Genomic DNA, 18,981 nt, shown 5'->3' on the forward strand with positions numbered 1-18,981 from the left:
TTCAACCCTTTGAAAATGAGGCCTGTGAACTGAGTTCGGTTCCAGATACAACATCATTTTTAACCACCAACTGCTGGTAGCTAGCTGAGCTAAGCTAACCTGCTGCTAGCGATAGCTCTGCATGTAGGTTACAGATATGAGAGAGTGGTAGCACTCATCTCATCTAGTCTCTGCAAAAAGCTGAATATGCACCTCTCTCAACTGTTTTGCCAAGTTATATCACTTTTTTAGAAATAGTTTGACACAGATTTATATGAAAAGGCCGATGCCACTTAATTGTCTGTCTATAGAGCTAAAGCTAGGAGCTAATTACAGTAGCTTAGCATCGTTTACCTTAGCGTAAAGACTGGCTGGGGTAGGCTACACAGCTGAGCCTGACCTCTGTTAACTAAAGAACTACTGGTGAAGCCACAGCTTATTGTTTTTACATTGGAGTGTTGGAGGTGCTAGTAGGGATATTTTTCAATGTTTGATAGACAGGCAAGCTGCTTCCTCCTGCTTTCAGCCTTTAAAGCCCTCTTTACACAGAGATCCTGCTGTAGGGCTGCTGCAAAGTCCCTTCTTTAAGCCGCCTTTGCATTTTAACACAGAACCAAAAAATGGTAGCATCATGCCTCCCCAGTGTGTGCTTTTATACAGCATGCCGCCATCCAAAAAGCACAAGAGGCATGACAGGTGTGACATGTAACAGCATGTAACACAACAGCGTCTGCCTCTAGTGTGACATATAACATACGCATCAGCAGTGCTTTCTGAAAATTAATAACAGCATAACATGGCGAAAATAGTCCTTCACCGTCCTTGTTATATGGCTGCTGATCTCTGCTCGGAGGGTTGTCTTCCCAATTTGCGGACATTGTCGTCTGCTGTTCTTCTTTGGGTTAGCTGCTAACTACTACTGCGGATGGTCACACACATAACACATTGTCAAAACATCATATCCATCCTGTCCATGGTCCTGTCCTGCTGGCTGTCCCTTTTACACAGTTGTTTTTTTGCGCTACTGCTGGCTTAAAGTTGTCCCCCCATTCTGCGATCGATCCTTTGATAAAAAACGATGAGGCAAAATAACGGTAATGATAATAAATATCCGCCTTGTAAGTGAAGGGGCTTAAGATAAAGTAAGCTAAGCTAAGTTAAGCTAGTTGTCTCCTAAATTTGATGTTTAAGTGGAACACCACGCAATTTAAGAATTCCAATATGTAATTTTCATGGCCCAGGGAAGTTCAGTCAATATTTGTGAACATAAGCTACTCTCTTTCAAATCCAGAAACAAGAAAAGTAAGTCTCAAACTTGTGATGTCACAGGGTATAAAGTCTGGAGTTGCTCCATAGACAATGAATGGGAGCCTTTATACCTAAACGAGCTTTATTCTATTGTAGTGCTCTCAGGTCTGACACAGAAAATGTGCCCATATGCCCAGAACATTCCCCTGGGTGCTACTGTCTATGGAGCTGCTCCTGCCTTTATACCTGATGGCATCACAAATTTGAGCTTTAGCACTCTAGTTTTTGATTTGGGAGAGAGCTGTTCATGTTTACTAATATATTTGGACTGTCTTAGATCATAGGAATAACATGTATGAATTTTTAAAAATGGGTGTAGTTCCCCTTTAAAAAGCAAATGTTCTTGCAGCAATGCTAATAATGCCATAAAGTATGTTATTCTTTGTGCCACATCAGTGAACACAAGAAAATGGTGTTTTGGGTGGGAGTTCACTTCCTTTTACATCAGCATGAGTGATGACTTGTACCTGACCTTTTTTTTTTTTACGAGGAGATTCAGCAGTAAACCTACTGAGCCCCATTCAACCATCTGAACAGCTAAAAACACATTTATTACCCCATGTGCATCTTTATTGCTCACATGAGGACAAATGATCCCCATAACTGTTTTCAGAGTTATGATCCATGTGAGTTATGATTAGTGCTGTGAAATATCATTCATACCGTTGCTTATGATATCGATGGCTCTTAAATTGTTGAGTATACAGATGGATAATAGCCTTAGTCTGTGTACTGTAATCCATCATATCATGCAAAGTTAGATTTTTCTCATTCAGATTGATATACTCTGGGCCATATGTTGCTGCAGGAGCTACAATTATAAATGCCACTGTACCTATAAATCTCATAAGAGCTATAGCTGTGAAATGAGATGCCATATGGGAAAGAGATGCCACAGTATGCCAAAAGCAATTGCACTGGAATCCCTGGGATTCTGGGGAAAACAAAAAAAGCAAAATCAAATTCAAAGCAACTGGATAAAGTTTAGTTTCAGGGAGTAACCCGTTTGCCTGTGGGGCTTTTAATCCCAACTTTAATCTAGATTACATCCACATCTGGCATGTCCCTGCGTGCCACCACATCCTTCTTGGACCCCTGGCTGACCACTCTTCTCAGAAAAGGGAGGATGACCCCACCCCTTTTGGAAGCCACCCCAGGATAGAGAGGATGAGAGGATCAGTTAATATCCCAGACCTGTAGATGTAATGTTAAGCAAAGCTTCCATTATTAAGATTTGTAGACAGACATGGCACCCAACCAGAGTGTTGTAACTGTGTACATAAAAACAAGGAGGTGATGTAAGAAGGGGATTGTCACAGAATCGTTGTGCACAGAATACTTATCTTCGCATTTGGCACGGACAGCTGTCTCTGTTCCTTCTTCTTCTTTCAGAAACGTTCAGCTGCAGGAGTCTGATTGAGCATCCCGGGCTAGCCAAGGAGATTAGACTGTCATACCCAGAACAAACCAAAAAACTGCAGCCCAGAAAATGGATTTCGCTCAGATTACTAGGAGAGCTTTTATTTGGAGCGTTGCAAAGTACACGTCATGGTTGTTAGCGCTCATTCTCTCTCACTCATACACCCTCTTTCTCCAACGCAAACACGCCTTCTTTCTCTCCATCCTCTCACTTCTTCGTCATCCGATTAAAAAAAACAATTTGGATTTTGCCGTATTTTCACACAGTTCGCCTGGAGTTCATGTTTGAGCATGGAGAAACCATCATCGCTTTGAGTCCAAGCACACAAACATACATGAGAGAGATAAGAGATGGATATATATCATATATCATATATGGGCCAAACTATCCGTTTGTTTATATTTCTTCTCAGAACATGGCTTTAAGCTTCTCAAAAATAAACTAAGAGGAGCACTTCTTTGAACTCATGACAGAAAAGTTTTCAATATGAGACACATTTTCAGGTCATTCTGTAGGCAACATATTGAAAAGTAATAAGAATAAAACTAAAAAGTTGCAGTTGGGCTTTTAAATATTTTCACAGTGGAAGGAAAAGCAACTTTGGATTGAATATTGCATGTTTATGGAAGCAGCTGGTTACTAATATTGCTGCAGAGGCTTTTTGGTCAGATAAACTGAACCGTCCAATTTAAAGGGTTTAAAGTCTTTCAGTTTCTGTGCAGTCTCTGTGCACACCTGTGCTCCTTATCGGCATACCAACGAGCAAAAGCTGTCTGTTTAATCTCCTTTTATCCAATGCAACACAGCTACCTTCACGACCTTATGAGTGGTGAGGTCTTTGGAGCAATAGTCATTTGTATGCAACACAGAGATTAGTGGACTCATATCTTCTTGGAAGTTTAGGATTGAGTCAGTCAGTGCCAGTACGGTTCAGAAAGCTGCTGGCGGCAGGCTGTGGTTGTTATTTCCTGCAGCATCACTGCCCTTCCCTAACAGAGCGAGAGACTCCAGTGAGTGCACACTATCCTTGTCTAGACGTAATCCCAGCCCAGGTGGAGCTGAATTCTCCCCGTCTCCTTCACCTCCTTCCTGCAGCTCCCCGGCAGCAGCAGCAGCAGCCGCAGCAGCTGCACACTCCTCTTTAAACAACCGGTCATGCTCCATCTTGAGCTCTTGGTAGGAGCGGGAAAACATGTGGAAGATGGAGGTAGCAGGGAAGGCCATGATGAGGATCCCACTGAGGATGCTGCTCAGGGCTACAACCTGTCCTGGAATGGACCTGGGCACCATGTCGCCGTAGCCCACGGTCGTCATGGAGATGATGGCCCACCAGTAGGAGGCGGGGATGCTGCTGAAGTCATGGGTACCTGTGAGCTCGCTCTCAGCCAAGTGGACCAGTGGAGAGAAGAGGGTGACAGCCACACAGAGAAAAAGCAAGAGCAGACCAAACTCCCGGGTGCTGCGCCTGACTGTCAGCCCCAGCGTCTGCAGGCCCAGAGAGTGGCGAGCCAGCCGCATCACGTAGAGAATCCTCAGCGCCCGCAGAATCCTCAACACCAGACCCAGCTTGTCCAAGTAGCCCTTACCTCCTCCTGGCCTCTCGTGCTCCAGGGTCGGGTCCTCCTCCGACACCACCAGGGAGACGTAGTATGGAAGAATGGCCATGGCGTCGATGATGTTGAGCGGCCCACGGAGGAAGTCCAGCTTACTGCGGGCTTGAATGAACCGCAGGATGAACTCCAGGGAGAACCAGGCCACACACACCGTCTCTATAATGAACATGTTGTAGCACTTGGAGGAACACTCACCCTGAGGTAGAGAGGGAAGGCGAGGGGGATGGGGGAGCAAGACAGAACGAGAGACAGAGAGATTGAGGATGAGAAGGGCATGAGTTTGACAGGGAGCAAGACAGATGGGGTGAGATGGAGGGAAGACAAAAATCCTGAGGTCAGATAATCACCCTCGGTAATCATTCATAAATCATGAGCTACAGCACTCAGTATGCTAAAGCTACTGCAGCAGTACTGATAGATAATACAATGACACAATCAATCAATTATTTTATAAGGGCAGGCTTCAAAGATTAATGTGACAGTCAGTGGGAGCGGTGACATAACGCAATCAGGTTTGCATGCCCTCTAACTGCAGTATCAATGCAATAATAAAAACCCTTGTGTGAAGGCACAGAGGAGATTTCAGAGCCCAGAAGCCTGCTGTTAACAGCTATCTCTGTCACTATCCCTTGTTCTACAAATTAGTCTTTATTCCACCTCCTTGCATTTCCCAGTGCAGAACATATCTGCGATCACTTAATGTACTAGTGAGTCTTTTTTCAAACCTAGGGAAAAAAGGATTTCACTTGTTTCCAATCAAGCATCAAACACTACTCAAGACTCGCACTGGTGCCAGTACAAAGTGCTGTGCATTTCCACTAATAATGGCTAAAAAAAAAACAAGTGAGTTGAATTCAATGGGGAAATAAGCTTCACCACAAATAAATGCATTCCGGCAATAGATTGGCTAATTTAAACATTTTGAGTTCCATAACAATCCTGTTTTAATGCATCGTGTATCTTAACATACATGTTAGGTGATTCATTGTTCTTCAAATAGGCTGGTTGTGCATTTTCTTTAAAAAGACAAATACACAGCTTTAATATAAAGGAGGACATTGATTGTTAGGAAGAAAACATTTACTGGGAACAAATCTGCTCAAACACCACAGAAAGGCCTCAAATGATGTTCTATTGCTTTCGCAAGGGGGGACCAGTGATTGTATCTGAGTGGCTGTTGCCCCCTCTGGCCACCTCTTGGCAGCGCCACTGCCAACTGGTCTTTTAAAGCCTGGGTATGCTCGAAACAAACTGGTCAGTCGTTTGACAACATCAAGTGTTTATGGCTGTTCCGAATGGCCTCACTCAATGGCAGGTCTAAAAGCCTCCCATCAAAAAGAGGGGCGGGATGCAATGAAGTGTACTCCGAGATAACAGTGCACATTTTCAGACTTCAAAGGCATGTACGGTGTTGCAGTAGATGGTACGCACAAAAAGTGACAGTCCAAAAATTAAAAAAAATATATCCTTAGAGGGAATCCTGCATACTTTTATGTCTCCACATAACTGGCCAATGGGATGGATTGTCTGTGTCAGATAGTCGCACACATTCCCCCTCAATTCCACTGTAGGAAATGTGCAGTGGAAGGGGGTTTCTGACACTGTTCAACCACCCAACAAACACCCTATCACAGATAGCCATTTTGGTTGTCACTTCTTTGTCCTGCCTCAAAGAGTCAACACAGGGTTTCCCATACATTCATTAATTTGTGGCAGGCCGCCATGATTAAAACATCTGCCACCAATTAAAGCATCTGCCACCAGATGTTGAGTTTCCAAGTTGGGCCGTCCTTTAGGCGCGCCATTGGAATGTATGTGTAACGTTTAGTTACTACTGATACGGACAGAGTGGCACACACAGGCAAGAGGAAAAAAACAACAACAAATGAACAGGGTTCAACAAGGTTTCCAATCACCTTCAGCTCAACACATAAGCTTTATAAACTGATGCAGTACATCTGATGTAGTACGACATGTCTTTTAAAACCATTACACAGCAATGCAAATAAAAATTATTTCTGATCTGACGCCAATTTGCTCAAGGTTTGGTTGGGTTTAGGAAAGGAAAATGACTTAGTAAGGGTTAGGAGAGCATTGTTGTTTGGGTCAAAGTAACTACCTCAGAAATGGTACTGTCATTGTCATGAATAAATTAGTAACTACTTGGCAAAGGTTAATGACCAGTCGTGGTCATGTTTAAAAGAACCCAAGGCTGAGTGTTGTTGGAAATGTAAGTATGTAATTGGTGATTGGTGGTCTTCTGAGTCAAAGGCAGCCATTTTTTTGACCCATCCATCCATATCTACCACTTCTTCTGCTCCTGCTGCAGGAGTCATACCTCCTATAGTTGCTTGAGGTCTTTCTCACTTGAAGATAAACCTATTTTCTTTTTGGGCATTTGCTGAAACAACGGATGCTGTCATTTTTTTTGGTAGGACAATCTCCTTGAGCAAATTCCTGTTGTCCATCTTTGGGTTTTCTGTCTGTTTATTTTTGTGCAGTATGCATGTTTTCCAGGCAGACAAAGAATGATCTTTTCTTCATACAAGTTAAACTACATCAGAATTCTTTCCTTGTTTCCACACTGAGCATGAGGCCACATATATATCATTAAGGTGAACATTATGTATTTGTGTGTTCACTCAGCCTCTTCTTTCATTAGCCTCTCCCCATTTTCTCATCATTTTCTCTCTGCATTTGTCTCTCTTCCCCTGTGTGTCTCATCTATTTCCCTCCCTCTCATCCTTCTCTCTCACCCTCTTCTCTTCCTGCCTCTGTCTCCACCTTCTCATCACTCATTCCATTTCCTCCTCCATCACCCTCTCCGGACTCCCTCCCTCTCATCCTTCATTCTCTCGCACCACTCTCTTTCTGCTTAAAATCCTTCATTCATTCACCGTTCCGCAAAGTGAAACACAACTCCCCTCTGCTGTTCCCTCTATGCATGATGCATCCTTCACACACGTGTCCCATTCCTCCTGCTCTCATTTATCACCCGTGTCCTCTCTGCCTTTCTCACTGATTCTCCTCCCAGTGTGACTCTTAGCCTTTCACTTCATTCCTTCAGAGTGATGTGTATCTGCTTTTTGCAGTCTTGTACAGTATATACGCTTTGCAATAATGCTGGTTATGGTGATGATAGCAGAGGTCCTGGGCTGAATGTATTGTGCAGCCATCTGGTTTTAGAACTGCAGTGTTGACAGCAGCCTTTATCATTTTAGCCCAGCTGTTTCCCCTCTTGTTCCCAAGGTGCGAAATATACTGTACAATGACAATCGGAGGGGCCAAGTACAGTGAAGGCCACATACCTGCACTGTATTATTTAGTGAACTGAAGTCTTACAATTCTTACAGTAACATAACATCTGCAGTCTGTTGATGATAATAATAATGTAGACTAACTATATCAGCCATTGAGGTCACCAAGGTCAACTTGCTCCTCTGATTACAGTCATTGATTGTGTGTGAATGTGTGAATGTGTGGGTAGAATTTAATGATGTGAAGCGAGATATTACAAGTGAGGTGAGGTGATGTAACTATATAATTGTACTAGTGCACTGTTGGTAATTCAGTTCAATTCATTTCCACCACTAACTGGAATGGTGTGTGGATTTTGACTGAACTTACAAGCTAGGAGCACTGATTGATCAAACCTGCTTTCTTGCAGGCTACCAAATTTCTTCTGATTTGACCTTGTAACTCAGACATTATGGGGAAATGTAATGGAGTAAACGTATACATTTACAGTATACACAAGTATAGAAAAAATACTTAAGTACTGTAATGAAATAATATAACTTCCCACCACTGGTCAATGTCACACACATAGAAAAACAGATCATTTATGCTGCTACCCACTGACATGGTGTTAAAGCTATTGTTATTACCTTTTTGCTCTCCAAACGTCTTAAAATTCACACACTTAGATCAGTATTCAGTAGTATTCAGTATTTCTGAAACCCTGTATATGGCCCTGACTGTAGATGATGACAAATCAAATCCATTACACCAGCTCATGGGGAATGTACCACGCAAATACGTTTGTAGTCAGGGGTCACTAAACAAGTATTCTAGAGCCAAACTGCCAGCAAGTCGGACACACACACACACACACACGACAGCAGACCATAATTTCTGCTTAAACACAGACTCACACAACGCTGTACCAGAACAAACAACACTATCAACATGCCAAAAAGGTAGGCTGATGTGTTACTACCATACAGTGCCTAACCCATACATTAAAAGCATAGACCAACTAATAATCTAAATTTGTTTGATGTTATCTTCCGTTGAAAATAGTCTAATAGAAAATATAAATCAACCTTCCACATTGTAGATCCTGTAATGGTCCCAAAACAAAATTAATGGATAAGATAGGACTCAGTCTATAGGCTCAAAAGCCTTAGCTAAGGTGGCTTCTATTTTTTCCCATTAATTTAGAAGTGAGAAATATGGCATCTATGGAAAAAAAATGTTGAATATGGATTTTCAAGGTAAGATAACAGCTGACACAGTTTGGCTTTTGGATGGTCTTTAAGTCGTTACAAGTTACAATATGTGACTCACAATAAATTACATTATTAACACCGCACAGGCTTTTACTGTGATAGTTAACCAAGTTCAGAATTTTATTGTTAAATTCATGTAGATAAATATAGTAATTTTATAGAAGCATACTGCTAAATAACAGCAATAGAGTTTCACTGTGAGATTACAGTGAATTACAGTGATTCTACAGGAACATATTGCTAAATCATGGTAATCATATGTACGTAAACTGTGAGGTCACAGTTAAATACAGGAGCATACTGCTAAAGCACAGTAATATGCAGGCATAACTACTGTGAGATCATAGTAAACAGCTGTCATTTCACAGCAATTTACTGTAAATATGACACAGTAATTTACTGTGAAAGGAATGCAACTAGTAGCCAGTAATTCACTGTAAATGCACAGTCAAATATTTTACAGTGTATGTCTGTGTAAATTAATCAAATGGAAATATTCTAGATGTGTGTTATGCATTATGTTATACTGTACATGTTATCTGAATATTCAGCTTGATATATTTGTTATCTTTGGAAGACTTGGGATCTGCATTAGTATTTCAATGATAGTTCTGCGAGTTTCAACAATATTTGGCTGAGACTGTATTTGCTGGTGTCATGTTTCCAAAGTGGCTACATTTTTTAGGACTTCTGACTGTAAAAAAGCAGTAAAAAGCTTTCTGGTAATGCTAAAGATCAATTTAAGTTAATGAGTGTTTAGTTTTCCATCCTAACCGTGCTGTAAATCAAAAGTTAAAGACTTTAAAATATAGCAGATTTCTGTCAGTGCTTCATTTCAGCTTTTCCATCATCCTGATTGCACCAAACTGTTTTCAGAATTTTGTTTTCTGCTGCCATATAAGAAACTACAAAATGCTTCATGAATCAGCACCAATTCAAACCATTTCTGAACATGAATACAGCATACTCATCAAAAATGATCACTTGCAAACAGCTGACAGTCCTCACACTCTGAACATTCAAAATGATGAGCAGCTTCATGTAAAAACTACAATTACTGCTTTGTGGTTGTTTATATCCATCTCTGTCCAGACATATAATGTATTCACTGAAGACTGAAGCAATTTAATGAAAGGCATTAAGTGTATTTTTTTGGCAAACCATGGATGCTTCACACACATCATCAACCTGGCAGAACAGAGGATCTATACAATCACCAATTTTAAGGTTAGACACACAAGATTACAGTCACCAATTTGCCATCTGACCAAATGTCTCCCCTTCTGTTCCTGAAATAAAACGCTGAGTAATGGCCAGAAATGTTTCAAATATTTTTTGCAGAATATTATGATGTCACAGTGAAGTTGACCTATGACCTTCTGGATATAAAATATCATCATTTTATCATCTCAGCCTATTAGACATTTGTGTGAAATTTTGTCATAAATAGCACCTGAATTCTTGAGTTATGGCCAAAAACATGTTTTGTGAGGTCACACTGACCTTTGACCACCAAAATCTAATCATGCTTGACTGGAAGTTTGTGCCAAATTTAAGAAATTCCCAAAGGCCTTCTTGAGAGACGGACGGACAGAAAATTCATATCATCACCTAATAAAGCAAACCTGTTGATAAACAGTTGCACATGTCCACGTGAACATATACACTCATATTCACTCATGTTCACTCTCCTTCACTCTTTTAGTTTTGGCTTCCACTGACTCCTGAGGGAAATATCTTATTGTTAAGCTGCCTAATGCTCTACTGTGTTCACCATCTAGTCGCTGATTTTATCTGTCTGCCATTTGGTGCAGGGCAGGTAACATGAGGTGGGTTTATCAGTGGTTTTTCCACTGAAAACAGCTGCTGGCTGCAGCTGGAAACGAGGTTTCAAACAGCAGATTGATGAGCTAAAATGGCTGAAAGTAAAGATGAGGACAATTGCAGCGTTAAGTGATAATGCTCGGCGGGCACCTTTCACATTACAAATAGTAATTTAGCAGTCAGTGCAGCTTTAAAACATATTAACTAAAAACAAATCCATTTCCAAAGATTACCCGTTCAGTTCCAAATATTAATAAAAGATTAAATATCCATTTCACTGAATTCATCATTCACTCCTTGTTTGTTAAGGCATATTAAACTTTAATCATTGCATACGGCTCCAGAGCAGCAGTTGTCAGTACAGCAGCCCACACAGTAAATAGTGGGACCACAATGGCTTCATCTGAAAAGTCCATGATTTCTCCAGAGAACCTTAAGGACTGACCAGGGGATATCTGTTCCTCAAGCAGAGGACACGTTTGATAGATTAAAGGGTCCGTCCCTGAGAATTACCACTTCAATAAATCGCTAACTAAATATTAACCTTTACACCTCTCCCCCTCCTTAATCTTGCCTGCATCCCTCATGTTTTCTCTGTCCGATGTCGAGCCCTGCTGAGATTTCTGGTTGCCTGTCTGTCTTGTTTCAATCTCTCAGACACTTTCTCCCCACCGCTCACATGTTATCTCTCTCATGTGCGTTCTGCACCTCTCATTTGTTCCCGTCCTCGCTGCGCTTTCTCTCCTGCGTGCTGACATTAGGGCCATCAGGGCTTTGCGACACCTTTCTCACCCTCAGCCTGATAGGCCATTTGTTACAGCTTGCCACTTCGGTCTCTTGCTCTTTCAAACACACACACACACACACACACACACACACACACACACACACACATACACAGATACACACTTGCATGCACAATACCTTCCACAATACCCACTATCTCCCTGACCTTATCTCTTCTCTACAACTCTCTCTGGAACTGAAGTCAGTGACAGCTCATTTCAGCTCAGACACTGTTCACCCCGGCAGCTGTGTCACACGGTGTTTCACATTACCATCTGTATTAACACATCTCAATGTCAAATTAAGACAAAGGCCGCAGAGAGGGTGGAATCATCATACAGGGTGTTCTAAGGACAGGGACATCTGAAGTGACCACATGCCAAAAACCTGTGTAACAGAATCCCACAGAGAAGAAGATGTCAGCGAAGTACATGCCTTTCTGTAGAAGAAACCTCAAGCTGAAACAAGCTCACCAAATATTACAAAAAGGTAACCAAGCGAGACTGTAAAGGACAACTCACAAACACAAAATGAACAGATCTCTCATATCTCTGTCAACTTCTCACAAGCCAGCCGCCCTGAATACATGAATAAAGCAGGGTGATTTTAAAGTGCTGTTTGAGCACGTCTTGCTACAGTTGAACTGCTTTTCATTCTGCTCCGTCTTTTGTCCATAACTCTTCATTTATAATGGAAGTTTGTGTCATCAAAATCTTAATAGCATTACACTAGACCTGATGAACTACTTGAAAAACCTTGCCAGTGCAGATAAAAAATATCACTTACACACCGCAGGCTTGTTTCTGAAGTGGTGGTGAATCGGATGGTGGAATTTTTCTACAACTTGCAGAACAAGGTGATTGTTTTTATTTGTTTTTGACACCTACATTTATCCACACTAAAATATCACTGTCTTTCAGAGAGAGAGCGAAATAGTCAATTTGAGGTAGTTTGAATGGAAATTGTACTAAAATCCAAAATCGTGTTTAAACTGATTCCAGATTGTTATGTAACCCTGGCATTTTGTTACTGGGAGGAGGAAAAAAAACACGATGAGCTGAGTGCAGTGTGATTATTGATGCTCGTTTTGGAGGAAAAGGCCTCGGTATCTAACGTCAACGAGTAAATTGACAGTTTGTGCTACTGCAGCAGATAATGAAAGGTCCTTGAATTGACGAGCTAATGTATGGCTCTGACTTTGCAGTGTAATTGGCTGGTTTTTGCAGTCATCCCTCTGATGAAACATCTGGCATTTATTGCATGATTATGATCATTTTCAGGGTGTTACATTATAATGTCAGTGTTTGCGTTAATGGCTGGGCAGATGATCAGAGAGATGAAATTGGTGCAATATAGTATACTTGTCTTTCACACAAAAACACACACACACACACACCGACCTTCACTGACGTGGCAGTTGAATATGAATAAGTCCTGACACAGAAAACACACTCACACTCCTCTTTGCGAAGGGTGAAAATTCACATGATAGTAATTCTTAGTGTGGGTTGACTGTCACTATAATTCAAGCTTACCATTACAACTACTAGTTGAATCTTGCTGTTTCATCAGCACCTTCTCAGTTTTACATCTCTGTTCTACATTCTTGTTGACAGCCTCCCATCTCCCCTCTGTAAGTGACCCATCGTTGCACAGTGAGACAGCTGCCAGATGTTTCCACAGCAGGGTCACTCTGTGTACCACGGGTATGAGGTGTAAATGTGTTTCTTTATTGTTAGACAAGAGAAAGCTTCTATAGCTCTAAATTATGAATGTGACTTTTTTCTACTTGTGGATCAGATAGAGCTCCACATTTCACTGTCCTCAGTTGGTAATTAGGACGACTCTCATTGTATACAGCTGTCACGCTGTTCCATGGCAGCACAGCCACCAGAGGAAAATGTTAGCATTGTATTTTTCTGCAAACTGAATCACACATATACATAGACTGTACAAATAATGGATGTGGCTACCATGATGTCACCCATCGGTTTGTGGACTCCCGTTTTGGAGCCTCGGGTTCAGCACTTTGGCCATCACCATCTTGGCTTTCGGAGCCAGAAGCAACCATATGGGTGGATCTGACTTATAGACTGTAGTGGCACCTCACAAAAGGCTGGTCCCTGAAGTGGCCCTGCCTTTAAATAAGCATAACTTTGGGCCTTACTAAAATGAAAACAGGCGAGATATAAAAAATTCTCCCCCTGTACAGTTGTCATGAATGTTAAAATTGGCCATGGAGATCGAAACTGTTTTTTGTACCAGGCTGTAAGCTGTTTATTTCTGCTGTAAAGTTGGGTATTTTAACGTGCCTTGGAGCCAACCTCATGTGGCCATTCAATGAACTGCAGTTTTTGGCACTTCTGTTTTGGCTTCATTTTTAGCCTTGGAAGTTGCCACATGGTATCAGGTCATTGCTGTGTTTATAATGGCTTTTTAGGCTTCAAACATGAGTATTTTTAGTGACCCACGAGCAGAGATATTTCCATGAAAAGCTGTTGTTTTATAAGACAAGACAATGCTACATTTCCTGCTGGGATTATGCCCCCCAAACAGCATATCTTAGGCAAAAATATGGTCTTTTCCTAATTGATCTTTTGCGCCTAAACCTGTTAACCACAACATTGTTGAAACATAAAGTTTCATTCACATGTAACATATCTGTGGTTTGGAGTAATGTTCATTCCTTTTGGCAATTGGATTGCCCACGGATGATACATAGACATGTGGATGTGTGCTTTTCTAACCACTGTGTAACTATAAACTGCAGTGTGTTTAAAATTTGGTTATTATCCTCAGGAATGCTCCCTGGTTTTTTGTTCTAACTTTGAATTTCATTCTCTGCCTCGGTCACAGCATGTCTCTAATTCTGCAGCTGCCTCTTCATCACTTTCCCAATCAGGTAAAAAATCCCCCCATGATGATCCTACTGAATCAACAGATTTGGGCAGAAAAGGAGACAAAAGAAAATATTCTGTCCATCAGCTATACTTTGCAGCAGACCTTGAACATACTTTGCACCACTGAATCCCTTTTCTCAATGCTGCTGTACTGACCTTGCGACCACTTTTAAAGAAGGGAGGAGGGAAGGGCTTGGGCGGCCCCGACAGAGACAGAAAGACACGGGGGACACAATTAGGGGGTGTGGTTGAACACCACTCTGCTGGCCTTCGCTGAAATACTGCACATCAAGCACTGTGTTCACCAGTCATGGGTTATTAAAGGGCTTGTATCATGTGACACCTCCATCTATCATGAGGCTCTTCTGCTGTAACCTGATCGCTGCATGTACGCACAAATGCACATGGGGTGCATGTTAGGAGTTGTGTTCGCACCCACTCATTTGCAAAGAATCCTTGATAGGTATTATGATAAAAGAGCCACCCAGTCTCCCAAGACACGCTGTCCACCGACTCCAATGACACTCTGAGTGGAATGTGAAACAGTTTCATCTCCATATGAGGCTGTGGTACGGGCTGCCGAGTGTCCTATCACTGACAAAGACCAACAGCTCCTTCACGCACAAACACCCTAATGGAGAAAAATGATAGAGGAAAGGGGACAACAGATGGAGGAAGAGTAGGTGGCTAAGCAGTGTAGAAGGATACAGGAGAAAGGGATTACAAGATCAGTTGATGAGGGAAAAGATGAGGTGACATCTTAAGCATAGGGTTTCCTTCACACCCCATAAGTCTCTATTCTCTGTCTGTCAGGATGCTGCAGGCACACACACTCACAAAGTGAAACACACACACACACACACACACACAAACAGCACAAGGTTTTCACTTTCCAGTTTGGTAGGGTCTCTTCTCCAGGATTGTTTGAAGGAGTACAGGATAAAGATGAAGGCTGTGCATTATTGAAAACCCCAAATATTGGGTTGAAAAATAGATTGCAGAAAAGAATCTCCAACACAATCACACAAACTACATACACACACCCCACTTCTCAAATAAAGCCTCAAGTTTTCTCTACAAAATGCTGCAAAAGCAATTTTCTGTTGTGTTAGTTTTTCATGCAGTGTTCTAAAGTGTTTTAGTGTCTCATCAAATTCAAGATGTTTTAGATGCTTCAGCAATGTGCTCGCTCAAGACACTCCAGTACACACACACAAACACACAAAGTGAAGGGGCCACGTATACTTTTATGGTCACAACCCCGTGCACACGATGAACTACTGTTTTTTTTTTATCTATTAAAACACATCGAAAGTGTCCCATCAATTTGTTGCATCAATAAGCACATCAGAAAATTAGATTAAAATGAAGCACACACACACACACACACACACACACACACACACACACACACACGCACACATCTGCTCCTGGCTCTGCAGGATGCACGTAGGAATGCAGAGGCACAGTGCAAAGGGTGTGTTTGACTTCAGTTACAGCGGGTGGAGCTGCAGTGTGAAGGGGTGTTTGATTTTTAGCTCCAGGCAGAGTCAGATTCTGGTGCGCTGCAGTGATCAGAGAGGGCAACTGTGCAGGGGTGGACACCTGCTGCTCGGTATATAACCTCGAGGGAATCGAGCTGCTGATGTGTTTGTCTCTTGTGTGTGTTTGCATGTTGTGTATCAGCCACAAGTGTTCTTCTTCTCCGTCCTCGTCTGCCCTCAGTTCTTCTCTTTCTATGATGTTTCTAGTTTCCCTGTCCATGTCATTCCTCACCTGTCCAATAAGTGCCTTCAGTGTGCTCTCCTGTCCTGCCTTTGGTTCATCGTTAATCAACCCTGATCTGTTGATGCCTCCGCAGCTGCTCCTTATCACCAATTAGCGTCTTAGTTTATATCGAGAGAGCTCTTTGAGGTTGGTTGCCTTGTTGCAACATTTCGTTGTTATTCAAAAGGCCCAGCTGCATCAGCATTTATGCCAGCAAAGTTCTGTGAAAAAACCAATTCATTTCAAAGGAAACGCTGCGATTAGTGTATTTGCTCACACATAAAATTTGGGCAATTTTGACACAAGAACTGGCGCCATGGACTAATAGTCTTGATTGAGGCGGACAGTCCAAAAACGGAGACTTACTAGCTATGGTGCACATTCCACTTTTGCTTTTAATTCCTCGTGTGTCTCAATTCAGATCTAAACTTTTTTTATGTCGACATTTCAAGAGAAAACAAACTGTAGTGGGTCAACAAGCTTATCAAAATCCAAAGGCTCCTCCAAAGAGAACTCTGCAGCCTTCTTTTGAAGAAAATATGGAGGACATTGACTAAGTGTCCTTTCCAACAGTTCAGCTGTTTTATGGTGCATTCAGGTGATCGTCATCATCTGGTAAATCATGAAACCAGGCTATATTTACAAGATATACAATGGTTATTAGGGCTGTACCTGACTCAGAATTATGTCAGTCAAATCAGGTTTGGCTGTTCAATGAAAATATTCGACTATTCATTCCTTTTTTCCACATGGAGTTTGGGTGTTTGAATAGGGTTTGACGAGACATTCAGGGTGACAGTGACGTGTATATAATATAGTAAAGAAGCAAAGTTAGCCCTCCCAGCTAATGTGGGCTAACTATGCTAACGAGATTCTGCCTAGCAAAGTTTATCTTCTACTGGGCAGCTGCCTCTGTCTCACTCAGACTGACACTGGGTCTCAGGTTTGCAGCTGCTCATACCACAGAGCAACGTGAAAGCAAGGAGTGCTCATCATATCTGGGGACCAAAATGTCCCCAGAAGTACACTGCATACAGACTAACAACAAACAAACAAAAAAAAACAACTGCTCAACTTGAAGGAATCCTGGTTGACTCAAGGGTCTCTAACTGATGATTTGAATCTTCGACTTTCAGGGTGCAGCCCTAATAGTTATTGACTTTGTCATTCGTGTTATCAAAGTTTCCTAAGTTTCCCATAGGTATCAAAATTTCTGACTTGTTGATGAACGCACCATTATTGTAGTCTTGGTCTGGTGAGGCACACATTCAGCCCGCTGGCCTTCAGTCCTTAGAAGGAAACATTTATTGCCAGTGAACATCTTACTATTCTTTTGGCAGTATTGCACGGCTGTGAATGGTGCCTGACATTTGCAGCATTTTGTGTCCTTGATAAATATATTTCTGTCCTTCTTTTAAAGATTATTAAAAGGTTAAGATCATCAGAAAAAAGCACAAAGAAGCTTTAAAAAAGGACAAATCGTGTATATCTCCATGAGTCCATTCTGTTTAAAAAGTCTGAGCTTTAATTCATCAAGCGCAAAAAATAGCAAACTGTAAACTGTGAAATCACTTTTTCGCCGTAACATTAACTGAATACGACGATCTCTCAACAATCTGCCGCACAAAACATTCAGATCTAAGAGGCTCTACTCCATTGTGCTGTACTCCTCTATGCTGTGCTGTGCTGTTCAATCCCATCCTGGCACGGACAGGATAAACACCTCATACTTTGCTGTTCTATCCCATAATCCCACTTGGCAGCCGTGCAACACATCAGACAGAGGGAATACAGCTCATAACCAGATAGGCCGCAATAGGCACGGAATCTGCTCCGCACTGATACGGTCAAACGGCCTGCAGACATAAACATAGGAAATGCATGTGCGTGCTAATTAATAGTGCATGTGCATTTACACATGTGCTAATGTGGTAATTAGCATATAGTTCAATCATATAAGATTATCTTGGGGTTTGAGGATGTTTAGGATTAAGAGTTGAGGTATTTCTGCTATACAGTGGAAACCTAAGCAGAATTTAAAAGTTGTGGGACACTGCTTTTTTTTTATTGACTTTATCACCTTGAATCGTCTCTTTCACCATATCTCAGCTCTGATGATAAGGTCATCTGCAGCTACTGTATGTTCAGCTCCATCTGTATGTGCGTGTGACATTAAGAACACCCCAGTGGCATCCAATGGGTTCATCACCCTTCTCTTCTTTTCTACATCTGCTTCATTTTCTTCTCTTTCCTCTCCCTTTTACTCTCTCTCCAGCTACTGGCATGCCTACAGTCTTATTTACTCTTGTTGACTTACAGTCACTCTGACTGACTGCCAGCCACGGTCCTGCCTTGCTGCGCCAACAGAGTTTACAGACTTGGACACCTATTTATGCTCCCTTCATGTTCCTTTAATGGAGGTTGAAATTATGAAGAGGGGAAGATAAAAATTGTGGCACATGAAGAATACATTCTTAATTTCGTGCCGCTGTTGTTAAACATTCAAACGAGGCTCAAGATTGATGATGGTGCTTTGTCTTCTCAGCTCAGCAAGTGTAGCAAGCTGACTCTGTGTATCGAAAAGACAAACAGAGTACACACACACACACATGGGCACTGAGTCATTTAAAGCCTTACTGTTAGTTCATTGTATCTCCTGTTACAGTACAGTATGTGTTTCACATCTCAGGTGTGGAATTGAATTACCTTAAATAAAATTATATGCTGGGAAGACCTACAGTTGCATTGTTAGATTTTTTTGTTAGACTGTTGGCTGTGTTGCTCGGAGCTGTCGGGAAAATTCATTCATGCTTTCAAGTCCAGACAGTCAAAAATGCTGGATACCGAATCACAACTCCCCCTCAGAGACAATA

The 18,981-nt window shown here is 41.7% G+C and overlaps 1 protein-coding gene across 1 annotated transcript in view; it reads right to left on the reverse strand.

Moving 5' to 3' along the window:
- Positions 1–2,777: 2,777 nt before the first annotated feature.
- The window catches only part of kcng4a (potassium voltage-gated channel, subfamily G, member 4a), a 30,625-nt gene continuing 14,421 nt past the window's right edge, over positions 2,778–18,981 (reverse strand). Inside the window, exon 4 of the mRNA XM_033634499.2 lies at positions 2,778–4,516. Coding sequence (XP_033490390.1) covers positions 3,638–4,516 — 879 coding nt within the window. The 3' untranslated portion in view covers positions 2,778–3,637. The remainder of the gene's footprint in view (positions 4,517–18,981) is intronic.

Source organism: Epinephelus lanceolatus, chromosome 5 (assembly GCF_041903045.1).
Source record: "Epinephelus lanceolatus isolate andai-2023 chromosome 5, ASM4190304v1, whole genome shotgun sequence".
In the NCBI taxonomy this organism is placed as follows: Eukaryota; Metazoa; Chordata; class Actinopteri; order Perciformes; family Serranidae; genus Epinephelus; species Epinephelus lanceolatus.